This window comes from Herpailurus yagouaroundi, unplaced genomic scaffold (assembly GCF_014898765.1).
Source record: "Herpailurus yagouaroundi ecotype Mexico unplaced genomic scaffold, PumYag 197, whole genome shotgun sequence".
In the NCBI taxonomy this organism is placed as follows: Eukaryota; Metazoa; Chordata; class Mammalia; order Carnivora; family Felidae; genus Herpailurus; species Herpailurus yagouaroundi.
In genome coordinates, this window is record NW_024412428.1 from 19,253,904 (window position 1) to 19,270,009 (window position 16,106).

The following is a 16,106-nucleotide window of genomic DNA, read 5'->3' on the forward strand; positions in this document are numbered from 1 at the left end:
TGTACTCCAAAGACAAAGAGAACTGCAAAGAAGTCTAAAATCTCACTCAGTTGTCTTGTAACTATAATACTTCTATAATTAGTATTTTGAAACAGCTTAAAAATATACCATTGGATAAAGCAAAAACAAGTTCATGTTTTAGGAACGAAAATGTTCAGTCCAAGATAAAAGAATCAAGTACAAAAGTGAGGTAAAAACCTTATAATGCTACATTTGGATTAGAACCGTTATATGAACTGATGATTCACTTTCTTTTCAAGAACACACACACCTACATTTCCTAGTTATCTCTGAGTCCTATTCCTCACTAAAAGAAATGGCTGATTCAGGATTGGGACAAGAAGGTACAAGAAGAGCTTAAGACATGCTGTGCCAAAAAAGGAAGCCACCAAAGGCAAGTGGAGCTGTATCAAAAGACGCTGGAGCCAATATGATGGGGCTCTTACTGGCCAAAGACAGATTAACATCAGCATCGAAGAAGGCAAGTTATTGAAATTGACTGAATATATTATTTTTAGAAACCTTAAGAGTTTATAAGAATGCTCAAAAAGAAAAAAAAAAGACACCTATTGGAGGTAACCTGGGCACTGACTCTCTCCTCTGAAAATGAGCAATTAAAGACAAACAATTCCGCATTTGTTGCTTTTTCCATATTAATTGTATCTCAGGGTAAGCAACTAGCCCTAGCTAATGAGGCAAAGTTCTACTTTACTTATCTTTTTTAATATATATACACTTATTTGGGGGGAGGGGGGGGAGAACTCAAGCATACGTGGGAGGGAGGGGCAGACAGAGAGGAGAGAGAGAATACCAAGCAGATGCGGGGCTCGATCTCATGAACCGGGATACCACGACCTGAGCCAAAATCACGAGTCAGGCGCTTGGGGCGCCTGGGTGGCTCAGTTGGTTAAGCACCCAACTATCGATTTCGGCTGAGGTCACGATCTCACGGTTCGGTTCGTGAGTTCGAGCCCTGCATCGGGCTCTGCACTAACGGTGCAAAGCCTGCTTGAGATTCTCTCTTTTCCTCTATCTATGCCCCTCCCCTGCTCTCTCTCTCTCTCTCAAAATAAATAAATTAATTTTTTTTTAAAAAGTCAGACACTTAACCGACTGAGCCACTCAGATGCCCTGAAAAGTTGTACTTTATAGAAGAATTCCAACAAATACACGTGGAAAAAATTATAGGATTACAAAAATCGCCACTTTGCAGCCCTAATGAAAGGTCTGGTCCAGGCGAAGATCAGCAACTAAAACCACTGAATGAAAGGCTGGTGCGCGCCGCAGGGACCTGGCGGTCACCACCTGAATCACTGATCAACTCAGCATCACTGGAAGGGTGACAACCCTGTGCTATGGGCTTCCTGCTGTGAAGCAACACGAACCAGACAGCACAAGGACCAAGTGTTCTTAGCAGGAGCTGAATCTGAACTGAGTCAAGATTTTAGAGGCGGGTCTCAGTTTACAGAAAAATATGGGAGACGCACAGGTAGGAGAACAAGGGAAAGGACATCACGAGACACCAGAGGCCACTGTAGAATGCGGGGCTGTCTACAGGAACACAGGCTCCGTACTCCAACAAGTCACAGTGGCATCAAAAAAAAAAAAAAGTGAAGGGAGGAGATCACTGCCCTAGATTGAGAGATTTAGGATACGAAAACCACAGCCAACATGTGAACTTTGTCTGGACCCGATTTTAAACTAATCCGCTGCAAAAAGCCATTTATGAAACAGTAAGTGAAATGTGAAAATGGATTATTCTACAATGTCAAGTAGTAGTTATAAATTTTTAGGAGTAGTAACAGCATTGTGATTACGGAAAAATTCCACATTTTTAAAGCGGGGTACAATGAAGTACCTAAGGATGAAATGACATACGGTCTGCAATTTGTTTCAAAACACTCCAGCAAAAAGGGAGAGAAAGCCAAAATGATAGAAGAATCAACACCGGGTCTGATGAATACGTGAGTTTCCATGATATTCTCTCCTCCCAGTTGGTACACGTTTTGAAAATTTTCATAATAAAACACTTGTTTTAAAAGTGAAGAACAGGGGCGCCTGGGTGGCGCAGTCGGTTAAGCGTCCGACTTCAGCCAGGTCACGATCTCGCGGTCCGTGAGTTCGAGCCCCGCGTCGGGCTCTGGGCTGATGGCTCGGAGCCTGGAGCCTGTTTCTGATTCTGTGTCTCCCTCTCTCTCTGCCCCTCCCCCGTTCATGCTCTGTCTCTCTCTGTCCCAAAAAAAAAATAAATAAACGTTAAAAAAAAAAAAATTTTAAAGTGAAGAACAAGGCATCACAAATTCCCTCAGGCTCAAGAACAACAGAGAAATGTTATGCTCTCTCCAAACAAGCGGTCAGATACATGTAAAACAATACTAAGATATATACGGAATAAGATCACCTTACATTTACCTTAATTATAAGAACACAGATGAAAAAACAATCTTTATGATGGCAGGTAAATAATAGGATGCTTTGTAAAGAAATTCAACAAAAGCCATTTGAAAGAGGGTCGAAATAAATTATAGTTCAACCTGAAAGCCAGAGTGATTGGCATTACGTATGATATGAGGATATACAAAAATCAAGATAATCTTAACAGCTTTCCAGCACTCTTGCCCTGAACAAATCTAAGAGACTACTTGGTGAAAAGACCTTGTACTGTACAGGGAGACATCTTGGAAATATCGCCAACATGCATAGAATCTTAAAATGAAAAGTACCTGAATTATTTCTGTGGAAGTGTGATAAATGTGATCAAACAGGGTCAAATGACAAGACTGAAAGGCAAGGCCAGATAAAGTGTTCACAAATTTAAATACCAGCAAGGGAAGGGTGGAAGGAAAACGGTTCTATTTCCTAACATCAACCTGCCATGTGACCTTTGGGAAATACCTCCATTCCACCGTTATTTAGTAGTGTAGACGGCTAGCCGAGTTCCAACACCCAAGTTCTACTCCTGGTTCTTCCAGGTAACAGTTACGTGACCTGGAGAATGTCCCTTAGCCTTTCTTCCTTTTTTTTTTTTCTTTTAATTTTTAAAAAATGTTTATTTATTTTTGAGAGGAAGAGAGAACACAAGCTGGGGGAGGGGCAGAGAGCTAGAGAGAGTGAGGATCTGAAAGAATCTCCATACACCGTCAGTGCAGAGACTGACGTGGGGCTCGAACTCACAAACCATGAGATCGTGACCTGAGCCGAAGTTGAAGTCAGACGCTTAACCAACTGAGCCACCCAGGCACCCCTAGAGAAAGTCCTTAACCTTTCTGAGCCTTGGTTTCTACACTGTGAAAATTGAGAATTCGGTCTTTTTGTTTTTACTTCTAATTATTGTTTTGAGAGTGAGCAAAGTAACGTTATATAGAAGCACTATAAAACTCTCGGGGACTGCAACTGTAAGATATTTTCTTCTTTTCCTTCTCCTTTCCCCTCTCCTCTCTTCCTTTTGGTTCTTGTTAGTATTATACCTCACTTAATATTTGAAGCTTCAGATCTCTAGCCAAAGAAACCAAAGATTTGAGGTTATTCAGAAACTGATCATTCAATTTTTGAGCCATCGGTCTCTTTGTCTTCCTTTATTTCTCAATTTGAATTTTGGTTATTTTCACTGCACGATTACATCTCCCCTAAGAGGCCTGAAAGAAGAGAGAAAAGGCTGAATTCACCCTGACTTCTATCACTTGCTGACTTGGACTAAGTGACTTTTTGAGGTGAAAATTAGGAGACAGGTTACTTTGGGGAAGTTTCTTATATATGCCACCGGGGTCCACTAGGCAGAGAAATCAGGGTACTCATACTATTCCGAACATTCTATGGTGTTTCAGCAGATCTCCTTCCTTCCCTTCAGAAACTGTAAGTATGGAAGGTGGAAGAAAGAAGAGGGAAGAGGTGGGGTGGAGGGTTCCCATGAAAAAAATGTGTTTAAAAACTGGATTTTAATGTGAACTCCAACACTGTATGAGCATGTTAACACTGTTAACAATCTGTACACAAGGCAGCTCCTAGGAAAAACCCTCCGGCCTTGGGAAAGTCACAAGTTTCCTATAGGAGACCCTTTGGCAAAAGCAGTGCTGTTATGCCATCAGTGAGCAGCTGGAAAAATCTCAGGGATGTATGTGTTCCCAGGAACAAGGGCGGGCACCGTGGCTCCAAAATTGGAGCTAGCAAGAGGCAGAGCTGTGGAGATGAGGGAATCTTCTGGAAGAACCTGTCTGTCTGTAGTACTGCATTTCCCCTCTACCTGCAAGATTGAACAATGTGGTCATTTACCCCAGGAAATGAACCCAGAGGCTTTTACACACATACAAAGTCTTCTGATATCAAATCATATGTGTTTTTGTTTTGTTTTGTTTTGTTTTGTTTTTTGCTTAGTAAGCCACATGGTGTGGCTAAAGGAAACAGCTGAAAAATGAGGATGGCTTCTGGAGATGCCTGAAGAGAAGAGTCCAAGACTGCCACAGTCAGGAGACTTTTAATTCTGGGCATTTGTATCTTGTTTTTCAATTCCAAATAGTTTAAAAAATCAACTTCCTAAGGGCAAGATCTGTACTTTTTCTATATTTTTTGGCTTGGTTAAGTGATATAGAAGATGTATCTCTAGGCTGGGCTAGTGAGATAGAAGCCAGCATTTTTTTTTTTTTAAGAGATTTCTTTTTAATGTTTATTTTATTTTTGCGAGTCAGAGAGAGAGAGAGAGAGAGAGAGAGAGAGAGAGAGAGAGAACAAGTGGGGGAGAGGCAGAAAGAGAGGGAGACACAGAATCCAAAGCAGGCTCCAGGCTCTGAGCTGTCAGCACAGAGCCCAATGTGGGGCTCGAACCCATGAACCATGAGATCATGACCTGAGGTGAAGTCGGACGCTTAACCGACTGAGCCACCCAGGTGTCCCGAAGTCAGCATATTAAGAACAAATTACACTGATGCTATTCATTCTGTTCTCAAATGTATGATGGGAAGAAACAAAACAAAACAGCAGCCTAAGGCAGAAGCCTCACATTCTGGTGATTTTCTGACATACTAGCCAGGTGTCTGCAGATAAGGCATGTGACCCTTTCTGGGCTTCACCTGTAAAACCAGGAGTTGGCCAGGATGACCTCTAAGGACCTTTCCAATTCGAACACTGTAAGAGATCTACTGACATAAGAATGCACGTATTTCAATTCAAGCATTATGCTCGTCTCAACTGGCCTTTAGAAAGCAAACTTCAGACTCTCTTTCCTTAACAGGTGGGACCACCCTCTCGAAGATGAGTTGATCCTGCCTTCTGTTCCTTATCACCCTTGTTTCTGGCCTGCTTGGTGACCTGTCACATTTACAACCTTCCTCCATAGCCATTCTTAGTTTCTTCATCTTGCTCCTCCAGTGAGGAAAATCAGAGAGAAAAACAAGAGTGACATTAGCCGACACACACACACACACGCACACACGCAAATACGGCTACTGAGGCACGTCTGCAAAGAGACAGCAAACTACTCTGTGAGATGTTGAGAATCACGGACCAGGCATTTTATAAATACGACATGAACATCTGAGAGCAAGTCTTACTATTTCTTCCTGCTTTTGCTGACAAGTGATCTGTTTCCATCTATCTCCTCACTCGTCACAGGGTGGAGAGTAGATGCTTTGCTTTTTAAACTAAGAAGCCGGGGGCCCTTTACTCCTTCCATGGTAGCATCACCCACACAGGCTTCAGACTCATCAAGCCCGTGCTTGCTGGAGCCCAGTGAGCCAGACATGGGGATTTCCTGGCACTTACAGGTACTCACACTGAGCACATGGGCCCTGGAGACTCAGGAGATAAGATAAGTACATACCCTGGAAGGGTCTTGTACCTGGAATAAAGTCTGTACCATTACCGTGTAGATACCAGCTAACCCACTCTGGTCCTGGCATGGTAGCTCCCCCATGAACATCTAAAAACAATAAATACGAATCCTGTGGTTCTTTACAACCTTAATATCTATGTGTAAATTACTTCTGTATGCAGAGAAGGAAAAGGCTGTATTTCAGTGATGGTTTTATCTCCATGTTCCAGAATCCTTTCTGACAGCTGAGGCTCCTAAATCCGGGCCGTGTCCTGTCTGGATGTCAGACCTGCATCATAGTCACTCCACAACCCTGCTCTGCAGGACCTGTTATTTGCGGGGAAATCACCTCATTTTAATCCACCTCCGTGAGGACCCTTGATGATTTGCATATTGGTTAAGTCAGTGAGAATCTTAATCCGCAGGGCAACGCAGCAAATGCAAAACTTTCAAGTTGCACATACCCAAGCTTTTCATGAAAGAAAGGAATCAACAGCTAAGGTCCCACCAAGGGATTTTTGTCCAGCAAAGGATACTGCAGGCCCGAGGCCACGGCACTGGTTCGATACCCTCCCAGGCGCTGCCCACTCTCGGAGCAGTGCCAGGCAAACTGCTTGTCCTGCCCAGTGCTCAGCACCCACTCCAGCTCCAGGACGAACAGGATCATCGTCACTCTGCTCTGATGTGCTGAAAAACCAAGAGATACGAAAATAACCCATGAAGCATCATAAAGGAGACTGAGGAAACATGGTCCACAGAGATCCATCATTGTCTTCTCCCCATCCCAGAGTAGGCTGGACAGTATGACAGCCAATGCACACACACCAGAACGGTGGTTCTCACCAGGAGCGCAGGCCCACCACTGTGGAGGGGCATGCTTGAGTTGTTAGACGGTCTTGTACAAACTATCCATTTCCTCCCATTGTTCTCTTTCTTTCCTACCTACACCAACCAAAAGTTTCCTACCACCCAGACCCCCATTACCAAAGGGTCTGGGCCATCTCTCTCAGACATTAAGTTAGGGCTGCTTAGCTGGAGAATGCCAGAACGTGGCACAATGGGACCACAAAACAATAGAACGTGTTAGCAATGATGTTCTTATGATAAAGTCACCAGGGTGAGTTTATGTAAGCTTAAAAAAAGTAAAGAACATTACTGTTCTCCTTTTGATGAAGTATGGCTTCTTAAACCCACAACAAAGTTCTAGATGAATTTTCTATAAGAAATCAAATGCTGGAAAGGAGGACAGAATTATTCCCAAGTGCCATGTAAAAGAGAATGAAATATCCCTGATGTCAAAGTACACATACATGTGATAATGAGGGCAAATCTCCCAGGATTGCTCATTATACAGAGGCAACACCGCCACAGAATGACTGCATCACAGTTAGAAGCAACTGTTCATGTCATCTACTCCATCTCCCTATTTTACATGTGGGTAAACTGAGGCACAACGAAGTCAAGTAGTTTAGCCAAGGTCTCACGGCTTCTCAATTACTGAATAAAATCAATAAAAATTTGCTTTCTTCTTATACAATTCCAGAGGGTGAGGTAGAGGGGGTCCATGGCCACTGAACAGAACTGACTGGAATAACCAAAGATTGATATCCGGGAACCCGGACCGCCCTAGGCTCTGTGCCCAGGAGCCGGCAGTCTGGTGGGAAAATGCAGACCCATCACGAAAGTGATGACGTGATGGAGAAAACATCAGTTTTCCATTTCGATCATGAAAATAAAGTTAGTATGGATGGATCAATGCAGCTCTATTGGCAAGAACAGCACGACCTGCCAATTTCTGAGTTACTAACAAATGCCAAACACTTAAATACAGTAAAACCTTGGATTGCGAGTAACTTGTGCTGCAAGTGTTCTGCAAGACAAGCAAATGTTTCTAGTAAATTTTAACTTGATAAACAAGCGATGCCTTGCAATACGAGTAGTATGTGATGCTAAACATCTCGTGATCACAACTGAGCCAATGGTTCTTAGTGGTTCTTCTCTCTCTCTCTCTCTCTCTCTCTCTCTCTCTCTGTCTCTCTCACTTAGAGATTGTGGGTGGTCATCTCCCATGCATGGATGCTCAGTCTCAGGCCCCATTGTTTGGCAGAAATCAGTGATTTTTTAGAATTCTGGAAGGTGCTCACAACTGGTACTTTTTTTTTGTCACTGCAAAGCACCTGTGGATAGTCCTTTGCTTTTCCATGTAAGAGTAACCTTAGGAATGCTTTGCTTCATTCTAGGTCAGGCTGCCTGCAGATATAGACCCTTCCCTCTGCTGCGTTATTGCCAGTTACATTAAATACAGTATATGACGAGAGTTTATTAATACTGTACTGTAGTCAACATCCATGTGAGCATATACAATGGCCCCCATGCAGAAAAAGGTTGAAAACAAAAGCAGTAAGAAGATGATTATGGTAGAAGTTAAGAAGGAAATCATCAAGAAGTGTGAACAAGGTCTGCGAGTGGTTGAGACTGAAATACTTTATAAGAAGTTTATGTCTGCATCTCATCTGCAGGAGAGAAGGAGAAAAAAGTAGAGGAATCCCTCACTTCAAATGAGATTAGGGAGATGTGTAAAATGTGGAAAACAGTGCAAAATTTTGTAGAAAAGCACCACCCAAATAAGGCAGTACGAGAGATGAATCTATTTAATGACAATGCAATGTCACATTTCCGTGAAATCCTCAAAAGGAGGCAAAATCAAGTGTCATTGGATAGGTTCCTTGTTAAAGTTGCACAAAAAGAAGATTCCATTGAGCCAATAGACAGGAGTGATTCCATTAGTGATGGTGAAAGTCGTCCTACACAATAACCCTCCTCTCTCGTCTCCCTCACACCAGCCACAAAGGTTTTCAAAGATAAGTGTGGGTTAATTTGTCTGTTTTTCTTTATATTTTGTATTTGCTTTATTATTTTGTATTATGTTACAGTACTGTAATCATTTTATATGATTATTTTTGGGTGTGGGACAAATCATCTGAGTTTCTATTACTTCCTATGGGAAAATTCACTTTGAATATACAAGTGTTTTGGATTACAAGCATGTTTCCGGAACGAACTACGCTCACAAACTAAGGCTTTACTGTATGTTCTTTCATTTAGTCTCTGAAATGATCCTACAAAGGTGGGTGGTTTCCCCATTTTACAGACATAACCTGGCCTTGGCAGGATGGCCCTTTCAGAATGGCCACCAAACCAATGGCTACCACAAAGAGTACCCATAGGACAGCCATTCCACCAAATGCCTGGTATTTTTAAATCCAATACTTAAAACATAGAGAATCTAACAGGGCATGACAGGGGTACAGAGGCAATAACCCTATGACTTCTCTACACTAAATACCTGCCTGTCAGAGTATCAGCCACCCTCGAGATCAAAATGTTGTCTCTAACTTAAAAGATATGACTTCTTGGAGAAACTCCTGAAGATCTTGTCATCAGATGTCTAAATCAAGGTCCACCAATGATAGAATAAAAATGAACTTTCTAATGGCCCAAGTTTCACAAGTCTATTTCAGGGAGAAAGTGGCCCCCAGTGAGTGTCCCTTTTTCTCATCCCTTTCTAAGTCCAAGGAGATGACAGCAGCCCGGAAGACAAGGGGCTTTAAAACCTCTGGGCTGCCATTATGTGAGAGGAAGAGACAGAGGCTCAAAAAAGTCAAGTCACTTGCTCAAATCTGTGCAACCAACGAGTGATGAAACTAAGGCTAAAACCATCAGCTCTCTGCCATAGTCGATTCTCTCTCTCTCTCTTTCAGGCTGCCTAGGTCTACTGAAAACACCAAACACAAAACAAACCCCAAAACTCAGAGCACATATTCCTTCTAAGGTGACAGAATTCTTTCATTCAAAAAGAAATCCTTCAAAGGTACATACATATTACTAAGCTTCAGAAACCGGGGCTTGAAGTCCAGTTATACTTTTTGAATAGGAATGCTGAGAGACCACATCCTTGCCTTGATCTTGATCATAGGGAGAAAGCATCTCGTTTCTCATGATTAAGTACACTGTTAGCTGTAGGTCTTTGTAGACGCTTCTTTATCGGGGTGAGGAAGTTTGCCTCTACTCGTAGTTTGCTCAGAGTTTTTATCGTGAATGAGTGCCAGGGTTTATCAAATGCTTTGTCTGCACCAATGGATATGATCATATCATTTTACTTCTTTAGACTTTTGATGTGATGGATTACACTAATTTTCAAATGTTAAACCAGCTTTGCATATCTAGAATATATCCCCTTGGTCATGGGTATGTAATTCTTTCTAACTATTGTTGGATTTGCTAGAATTCTTAAAAGGATTTTAACATCTAAGTTCATGAGAGATACTGGTCTATAGTTTTCCCTTCTTGTACTGTCTTTGGTTTTGGTATCACTGCTTTTTTTTCTTTTAATGTTTGTTGAGGTAAAATTCATCATTTAAGCCATTTTAGAGTATATAATATTCAGTGGTTTCCGGTATATTCACAATGTTGTACAATCATCATGAAAAAATGTTCTATTTATAGAATGTGTCCATCACCCCCAAAAGAAACCCAAACCCCCAACTCCCCTTTCCCCTACCCCCTATCCCTGGCAACCACTAATTACTTTCTGTCTCGATGGATTCCTCTAATTTTGACATTTCATATGATTGCGTTCAAAAAGCGTGGTCCTTTGTATCTAGTTTCTTTTACTTAGCATGTTTTCAAGGTTCATCCACGTTGTACATTTATCAGTACTTCAATCCTTTTTTGTGGCCAAATAATAGTTCATCTTACTGATATAACACATTTTGTTTATCCATTCACCATTCATGGCCATTTAGTCTGTTTCCACTTTTTAGCTGTTGTAAATCATACTGTCATGCACAATGGTATGCAAATGCTTGAATTCCTGCTTCTATTTCTTCTGGATATAAACTGGAATAATCCTCACTTGGTCATGATGTACTATCCTATACTGTTGAATTTGATTTGCTAAAATTTTATTTAGATTTTTTGCATCTGTTTTCATGGAGAACACCAGCCTGTATATTTCTTTTCTTGTACTGTCTTTGTCTAGTTTTAGTATCATGTAATGCTGATTTCAAAAATCAGTTGGAAAGTCTTTTTCTGAAAGTTTGTGCAGAGTTTGTATTGTTTCTTTCTTAAATGTTTGATAAAAAAAAAGCCTAGGGTTTTCTCTGTGGGAAGGTTTTAATTATAAAGTAGATTTTTTAGTAGATATAGGGCTATTAGGGTTTTATATTTCTTCTTGAGGGAACTTTTGTCATTTTTACTTTTCAAAGATTTGTTCATTTAAGTTGTCAAATTTATTAGCATAAAGTTGTTCGTAATATTCATTATTAACCTTAAATATTCCTACAATCTCTAATAGTTTCACTTCCCTTATTCCTGATATTAGTAACTTGCATCTTCTCTCTTTTTTTTTTTCTTCTGATAAGTCTGGCAGAGGTTTGTCACTTATATTCATCTCAACAAACAAGCAAAAACAATAGCTTTTGGTGTTATTGATATTTCTCTATTTTCTGTTTTCCATTTCATGAACTTCTGCTATGATCTTCTGCATAGCTTATGTTTCCATTTGTTTTCTTTCTGGTTTCTTGATGTAGAAACTAAGGTCACTGATTTGAGACCTTTCTTCTCTTCTAACATAGATGTTTAGTGCTATAAATTTCCCCTTAAGGACTGCTTTAGCAGCATCCCATAAATTTTGATGTTGTTTCCATTCCGATTTCTTCTCTGATCCATGGATTATTTTAGATGACCCATGGTTATTTAGCTTCCTAATATTTGGGGATTTCCCAAAGATATTTCTGTTATTGACTCCTGCTTCAATACCATTTTGATCAGAGAACTCATCTTGCATGACCTGAATTCTCCCAAATTTATTGAGACTCATTTTATGGCCCAGAATGTAGTCTACCTTGATAAATGTTCTGTATGCAGTTGAAAATAATGTATCTTCTCTTCTAGGTGAATGGAATGCTCTACAGATATCAATGAGAGTAATTTGGCTGTGTACTATTCAAACCTTTTATACCTTATTGATTTTCTGCCTACTTATTCTGTCAATTATTGATCTATTCAATCAATTATTAAGAGAGGAATATTCAAATTTCTGAGTACAACGGAGAATGTGTCTATTTCTCTTCTTGAAGTTTCATCAGATTTTGCTTCATGTATTTCAAATCTATGTTTATTAAGTGCATAAACATCTAGGATTGTTATGTCCTCCTGATGGACTAACCCCTTAGTCATTTTGAAATAACCTCTAGTAATACAATCTTTTATCCCTCGTAATATTCTTCTCTCTTAAGTCTACTTCGACTAACATTAACATAGGCACTCCAACCTTCTTTTGACTAGTCTTTGCATGGTATATATTTTGCTATCCTTTTATTTGTAACTTCTTTAGGTCTTTATATTTAAAGTGCATTTCTCCTAGGCGGTATATATTTAGGGTCTCCTTTTTTCACTCAATCTGACAGCCTCTGCCTTTTAATTGGCCTTAGACCACACACGTTTAATATGACTATTGAGAACTGTTAGGTTTAACTCTATCACTTTGCTATTTGTTTTCTATTTTCCCATATGTTCTTTTTCCTTTTTCTTCCTTTTTTTGGGGGGAGGGAGGGGAATGAGAATGAGAACTGAGAATAATTTTTATGATTCCATTTTATCTCCTTGGTCGCCTTATTAGTCGTAACTTTCTGATTTGTTATTTTACGGTTGCTTTAGGGTCAGCAGTATACATCTTTAACTTACAGTCTTCCTTCAAGTGATTCTATATCACCTCATGTGTAGTATAAGAATCTTACAATAGTATACTTCCATTTCTCCCCACTTCTTGGTTTTTGTGTTACTGTTGTCAAACATTTTAATTTCACATGTTTTGATCCTCATGCTACTTTGTTATTATTTTTATTTAATAGTAAGTCATCTTTTGACAAGCTGCAAATAATAAGAAAAACTCTCATAGTGATCTGCTTGGTGCTCTTCATTCTTTTGTGTGTTCTTCATTCCCTATTTTCCTTTGGCATCATTTTCTTCCCTCTTGAAGGACTTCCTTCTTTTAGTGCAGGTGAGTTCTCTCTGGTTTTTTATGCCTGAAAAAATTACAGTTCACCTTCCTTTTGATATCTGTTAATATTTACTCATAGTGGATTTTAACTTTCATTTGTTAATAACTGTTATTTAACTGTTATTTAACTATTATTTTATTTTTATTATTCTGAACGTATCTTAAGCAGGGCTTGTTTTTGCTGCAGGATCTTTGTGTGACTTGTCTTGCTGAAGAGAGCTTTTGAATTTATTTCTAGCAGGTATCACAAGGACACCGTTGGCTCAGGACCAATTTTTATGTTAAATTCTTAAGGCTGCCTCTAGCCCTACAAGTATGATTTAAATTTGTACTCTAAATCCAAAATTTTAGGTTGCAATTTTCATTTATCCGGAAGCCTTTTCCCCCTCTCTATATATCATGTTATATGTAAATATCAGTTGCAATTTCCCATCTCACTCAAGCCCTAGGCCTTCTCTTCCACCCCTAAGTGAATGTTCATACAAAAGCTTCAAGCTATTAGAAGTTCTATTTTTCTCCCCAAGACAGCTGCATGTCAGGTACAGTATACTATCACTTTGAGTTTTCGTTCTTTTCTTTGCTTCTGGTACGTGGGACTTTCCCTCTTGTTTCTCTCACGGGCCTAGCATTACATTAAAAAAAGATTTAATGACAACTGGGATTTCAAAATATCTTGATAAGCTGAGATGATGGACTAAATAAAATGAGACGATGAATAACAGAATGTGAAGTCCAGCATTTAGGCTAAAAACAAAACAAAACTACTCCCTCCCCCCCTCCCCAAAAAAGCAATAGCTTCACAAGTACAGGCGAGGTAGCCTAGTAACAACAGAAGTGAGAACCATTGAAGAATTTGAGCTGCTCCACAAAAGCCCACAGTGTAAAGTGGCTACCAGAAAATTCACCCTTTATTATAGTAGAACAGGACCGGGACAGCAAGGAAATACCATTTTGTGGTTATCACATTACATGTATGTATTGGTTATCTGTATGTATTGGTCTGTATGTATTGTGTAACAAATTACACCAAAACTTAGTGGGTTAACACAGTAGACGTTTCTTACCTCGGAGTTTCTGTGGATCAGAAATCTTGGTGCAGCCTAGCTTGGTACTACCTCTGCTAAAACATGTCTCACAGGATAACATCAAGGTATGGGATGGGGCTATAGTCTCATCTGAAAGACTGACAGAGGGAGGACCTCCTTCCAAGCTCTCTCATATAAGTGTCTACTGGGTTCAGTTCCTCACAGGCTGTTGAACTAACTGAAGGCTTCAGTTCCTTACCAGCTGTTGATGTGGCCTCCCTTAGTTCCTTACCACATAGACTTCTCCACAGAGTAGCTCACAAGATGGCAACTGGCTTCCATGAGAACCAGCAAGAGCAGGAGAAGGCAAGCAAGAAGGACTAGTCTCTTTGTCACCTAATATTAGAAGTGATATCTATCATTTGCCATATTTCAGGTCCAGTCTACGCTCAAGGGGAGTCTATGCTCAAGGGCATGAATACCAGGAGACAAGGATCATTAGGAACCATCTTAAAGGCTGCCTACCACAATGTGTCACATTTTAAATGGTCCCAAAGGTACAATATGATATCCCAAGACAACTGTGACCAAGAGAACTAAAACACTTTTTTCAAGAACAAAAATTCAGGCCATGTAAAGGAGAATGTAAAATGTTTAGGCTAAAAAAGAGAAGGGATAAAAGGAGGAGAGGAGGGGACCAGGGTATGCTTGTAGGCAGGTATTATACATGTCTTATTCACTATTAAAATCCTCAGTTACTGGAACACATTAGGTATTCAGTGAATACTTGGTAAGTGCTATGTGAAAAAAAATTAAAGAATAAATCCATAGGGAAGTGAATTTTGGCTCAAAATCTAGAAATAAGGAACTTAACGCTTAGAATTTTATAAAATCAGGACAGATTGCTAGGTATGTCTCTGGAGGTATCAAAAGAGAGGCTGGATGATCATGCAGGATGAATGAAGTCAGGAAGTGTGGATGAAATAACCTCTAAGTGTTAAAAGATCCACCTCTAATGTTCTGATCCCATGACACTATTGGTCTGGATAAATAAATCATTACTGAAAATGGCTCCTGATCCATATTCTGGCCATAGCCTATGGTATACTGCCAATGTTGAAGACACAATAAAACCATAATTCCTTCCCCTTAGACAACAGGAACCCTCTAAGCCTTTTAAAATATTTAGCCAAAAAAGAAATGAGTCTCATGTGAAACAGCTCACTCCTGACACTGGCCCCACTCTCCATGCTGCTGCACTGCTTTGCAGCAGTGCGGTGTAGTAGAGACAAAGGACAAAGGCTGGGGGTTCTGGAATCACAATGACCTGCTCTGGCTCTGCACTTTACCAGCTATAGGACCATAGGCCAAGTCATTCAAGTCATTCAATTTCATTAGGCCTTTCTTTCTTTCTTTCTTTCTTTCTTTCTTTCTGTCTTTCTGTCTTTCTGTCTTTCTGTCTTTCTGTCTTTCTTTCTTTCTTTCTTTCTTTTTCTTTCTCCTTCCTTCCTTCCTTCCTTTCCTTCTTTCCCTCTTTCTTAATATGAAATTTATTGTCAGATTGGTTTCCATACAACACCCAGTGCTCATCCCAACAGGTGCCCTCCTCAATGCCCATCACCCACTTTCCCCTCCCTCCCACCCCCCATCAACCCTCAGTTTATTCTCAGTGTTTTAAAGAGTCTCTTATGGTTTGCCTCCCTCCCTCTCTAACTTTTTTTTTCCCCTTACCCTCCCCCATGGTCTTCTGTTAAGTTTCTCAGGATCCACATAAGAGTGAAAACATATGGTATCTGTCTTTCTCTGTATGACTTATTTCACTTAGCATAACACTCTCCAGTTCCATCCACATTGCTACAAAAGGCCGTATTTCATTCTTTCTCTTGCCACGTAGAATTCCATTGTGTATATAAACCACCATTTCTTTATCCATTCATCAGTTGATGGACATTTAGGGTCTTTCTATAATTTGGTTATTGTTGCAAGTGCTGCTATAAACATTGGGGTAAAAGTGCCCCTATGCATCAGCACTCCTGTATCCCTTGGGTAAATTCCTAGCAGTGCTATTGCTGGGTCATAGGGTAGATCTATTTTTAATTTTTTGAGGAACCTAAAGACTAGGACAATATTCACCTCAAAGGATTGCTTTGTTTTGTTCCCCATAAATATTGTAAAGTGAAGCCATCAAGAAACATTTCAAAGTCTAGGTAAAAAC

At 40.1% G+C, this 16,106-nt stretch overlaps 1 protein-coding gene across 2 annotated transcripts in view; it reads right to left on the bottom strand.

The window, feature by feature from the left end:
* WDFY2 (WD repeat and FYVE domain containing 2) overlaps positions 1–16,106 on the bottom strand; it is a 178,802-nt gene that overhangs the window by 39,068 nt on the left and 123,628 nt on the right. For both annotated transcript variants that reach the window (XM_040448343.1, XM_040448344.1), the window contains one exon: positions 6,340–6,490. In XM_040448343.1, coding sequence (XP_040304277.1) covers positions 6,340–6,490 — 151 coding nt within the window. The remainder of the gene's footprint in view (positions 1–6,339; positions 6,491–16,106) is intronic.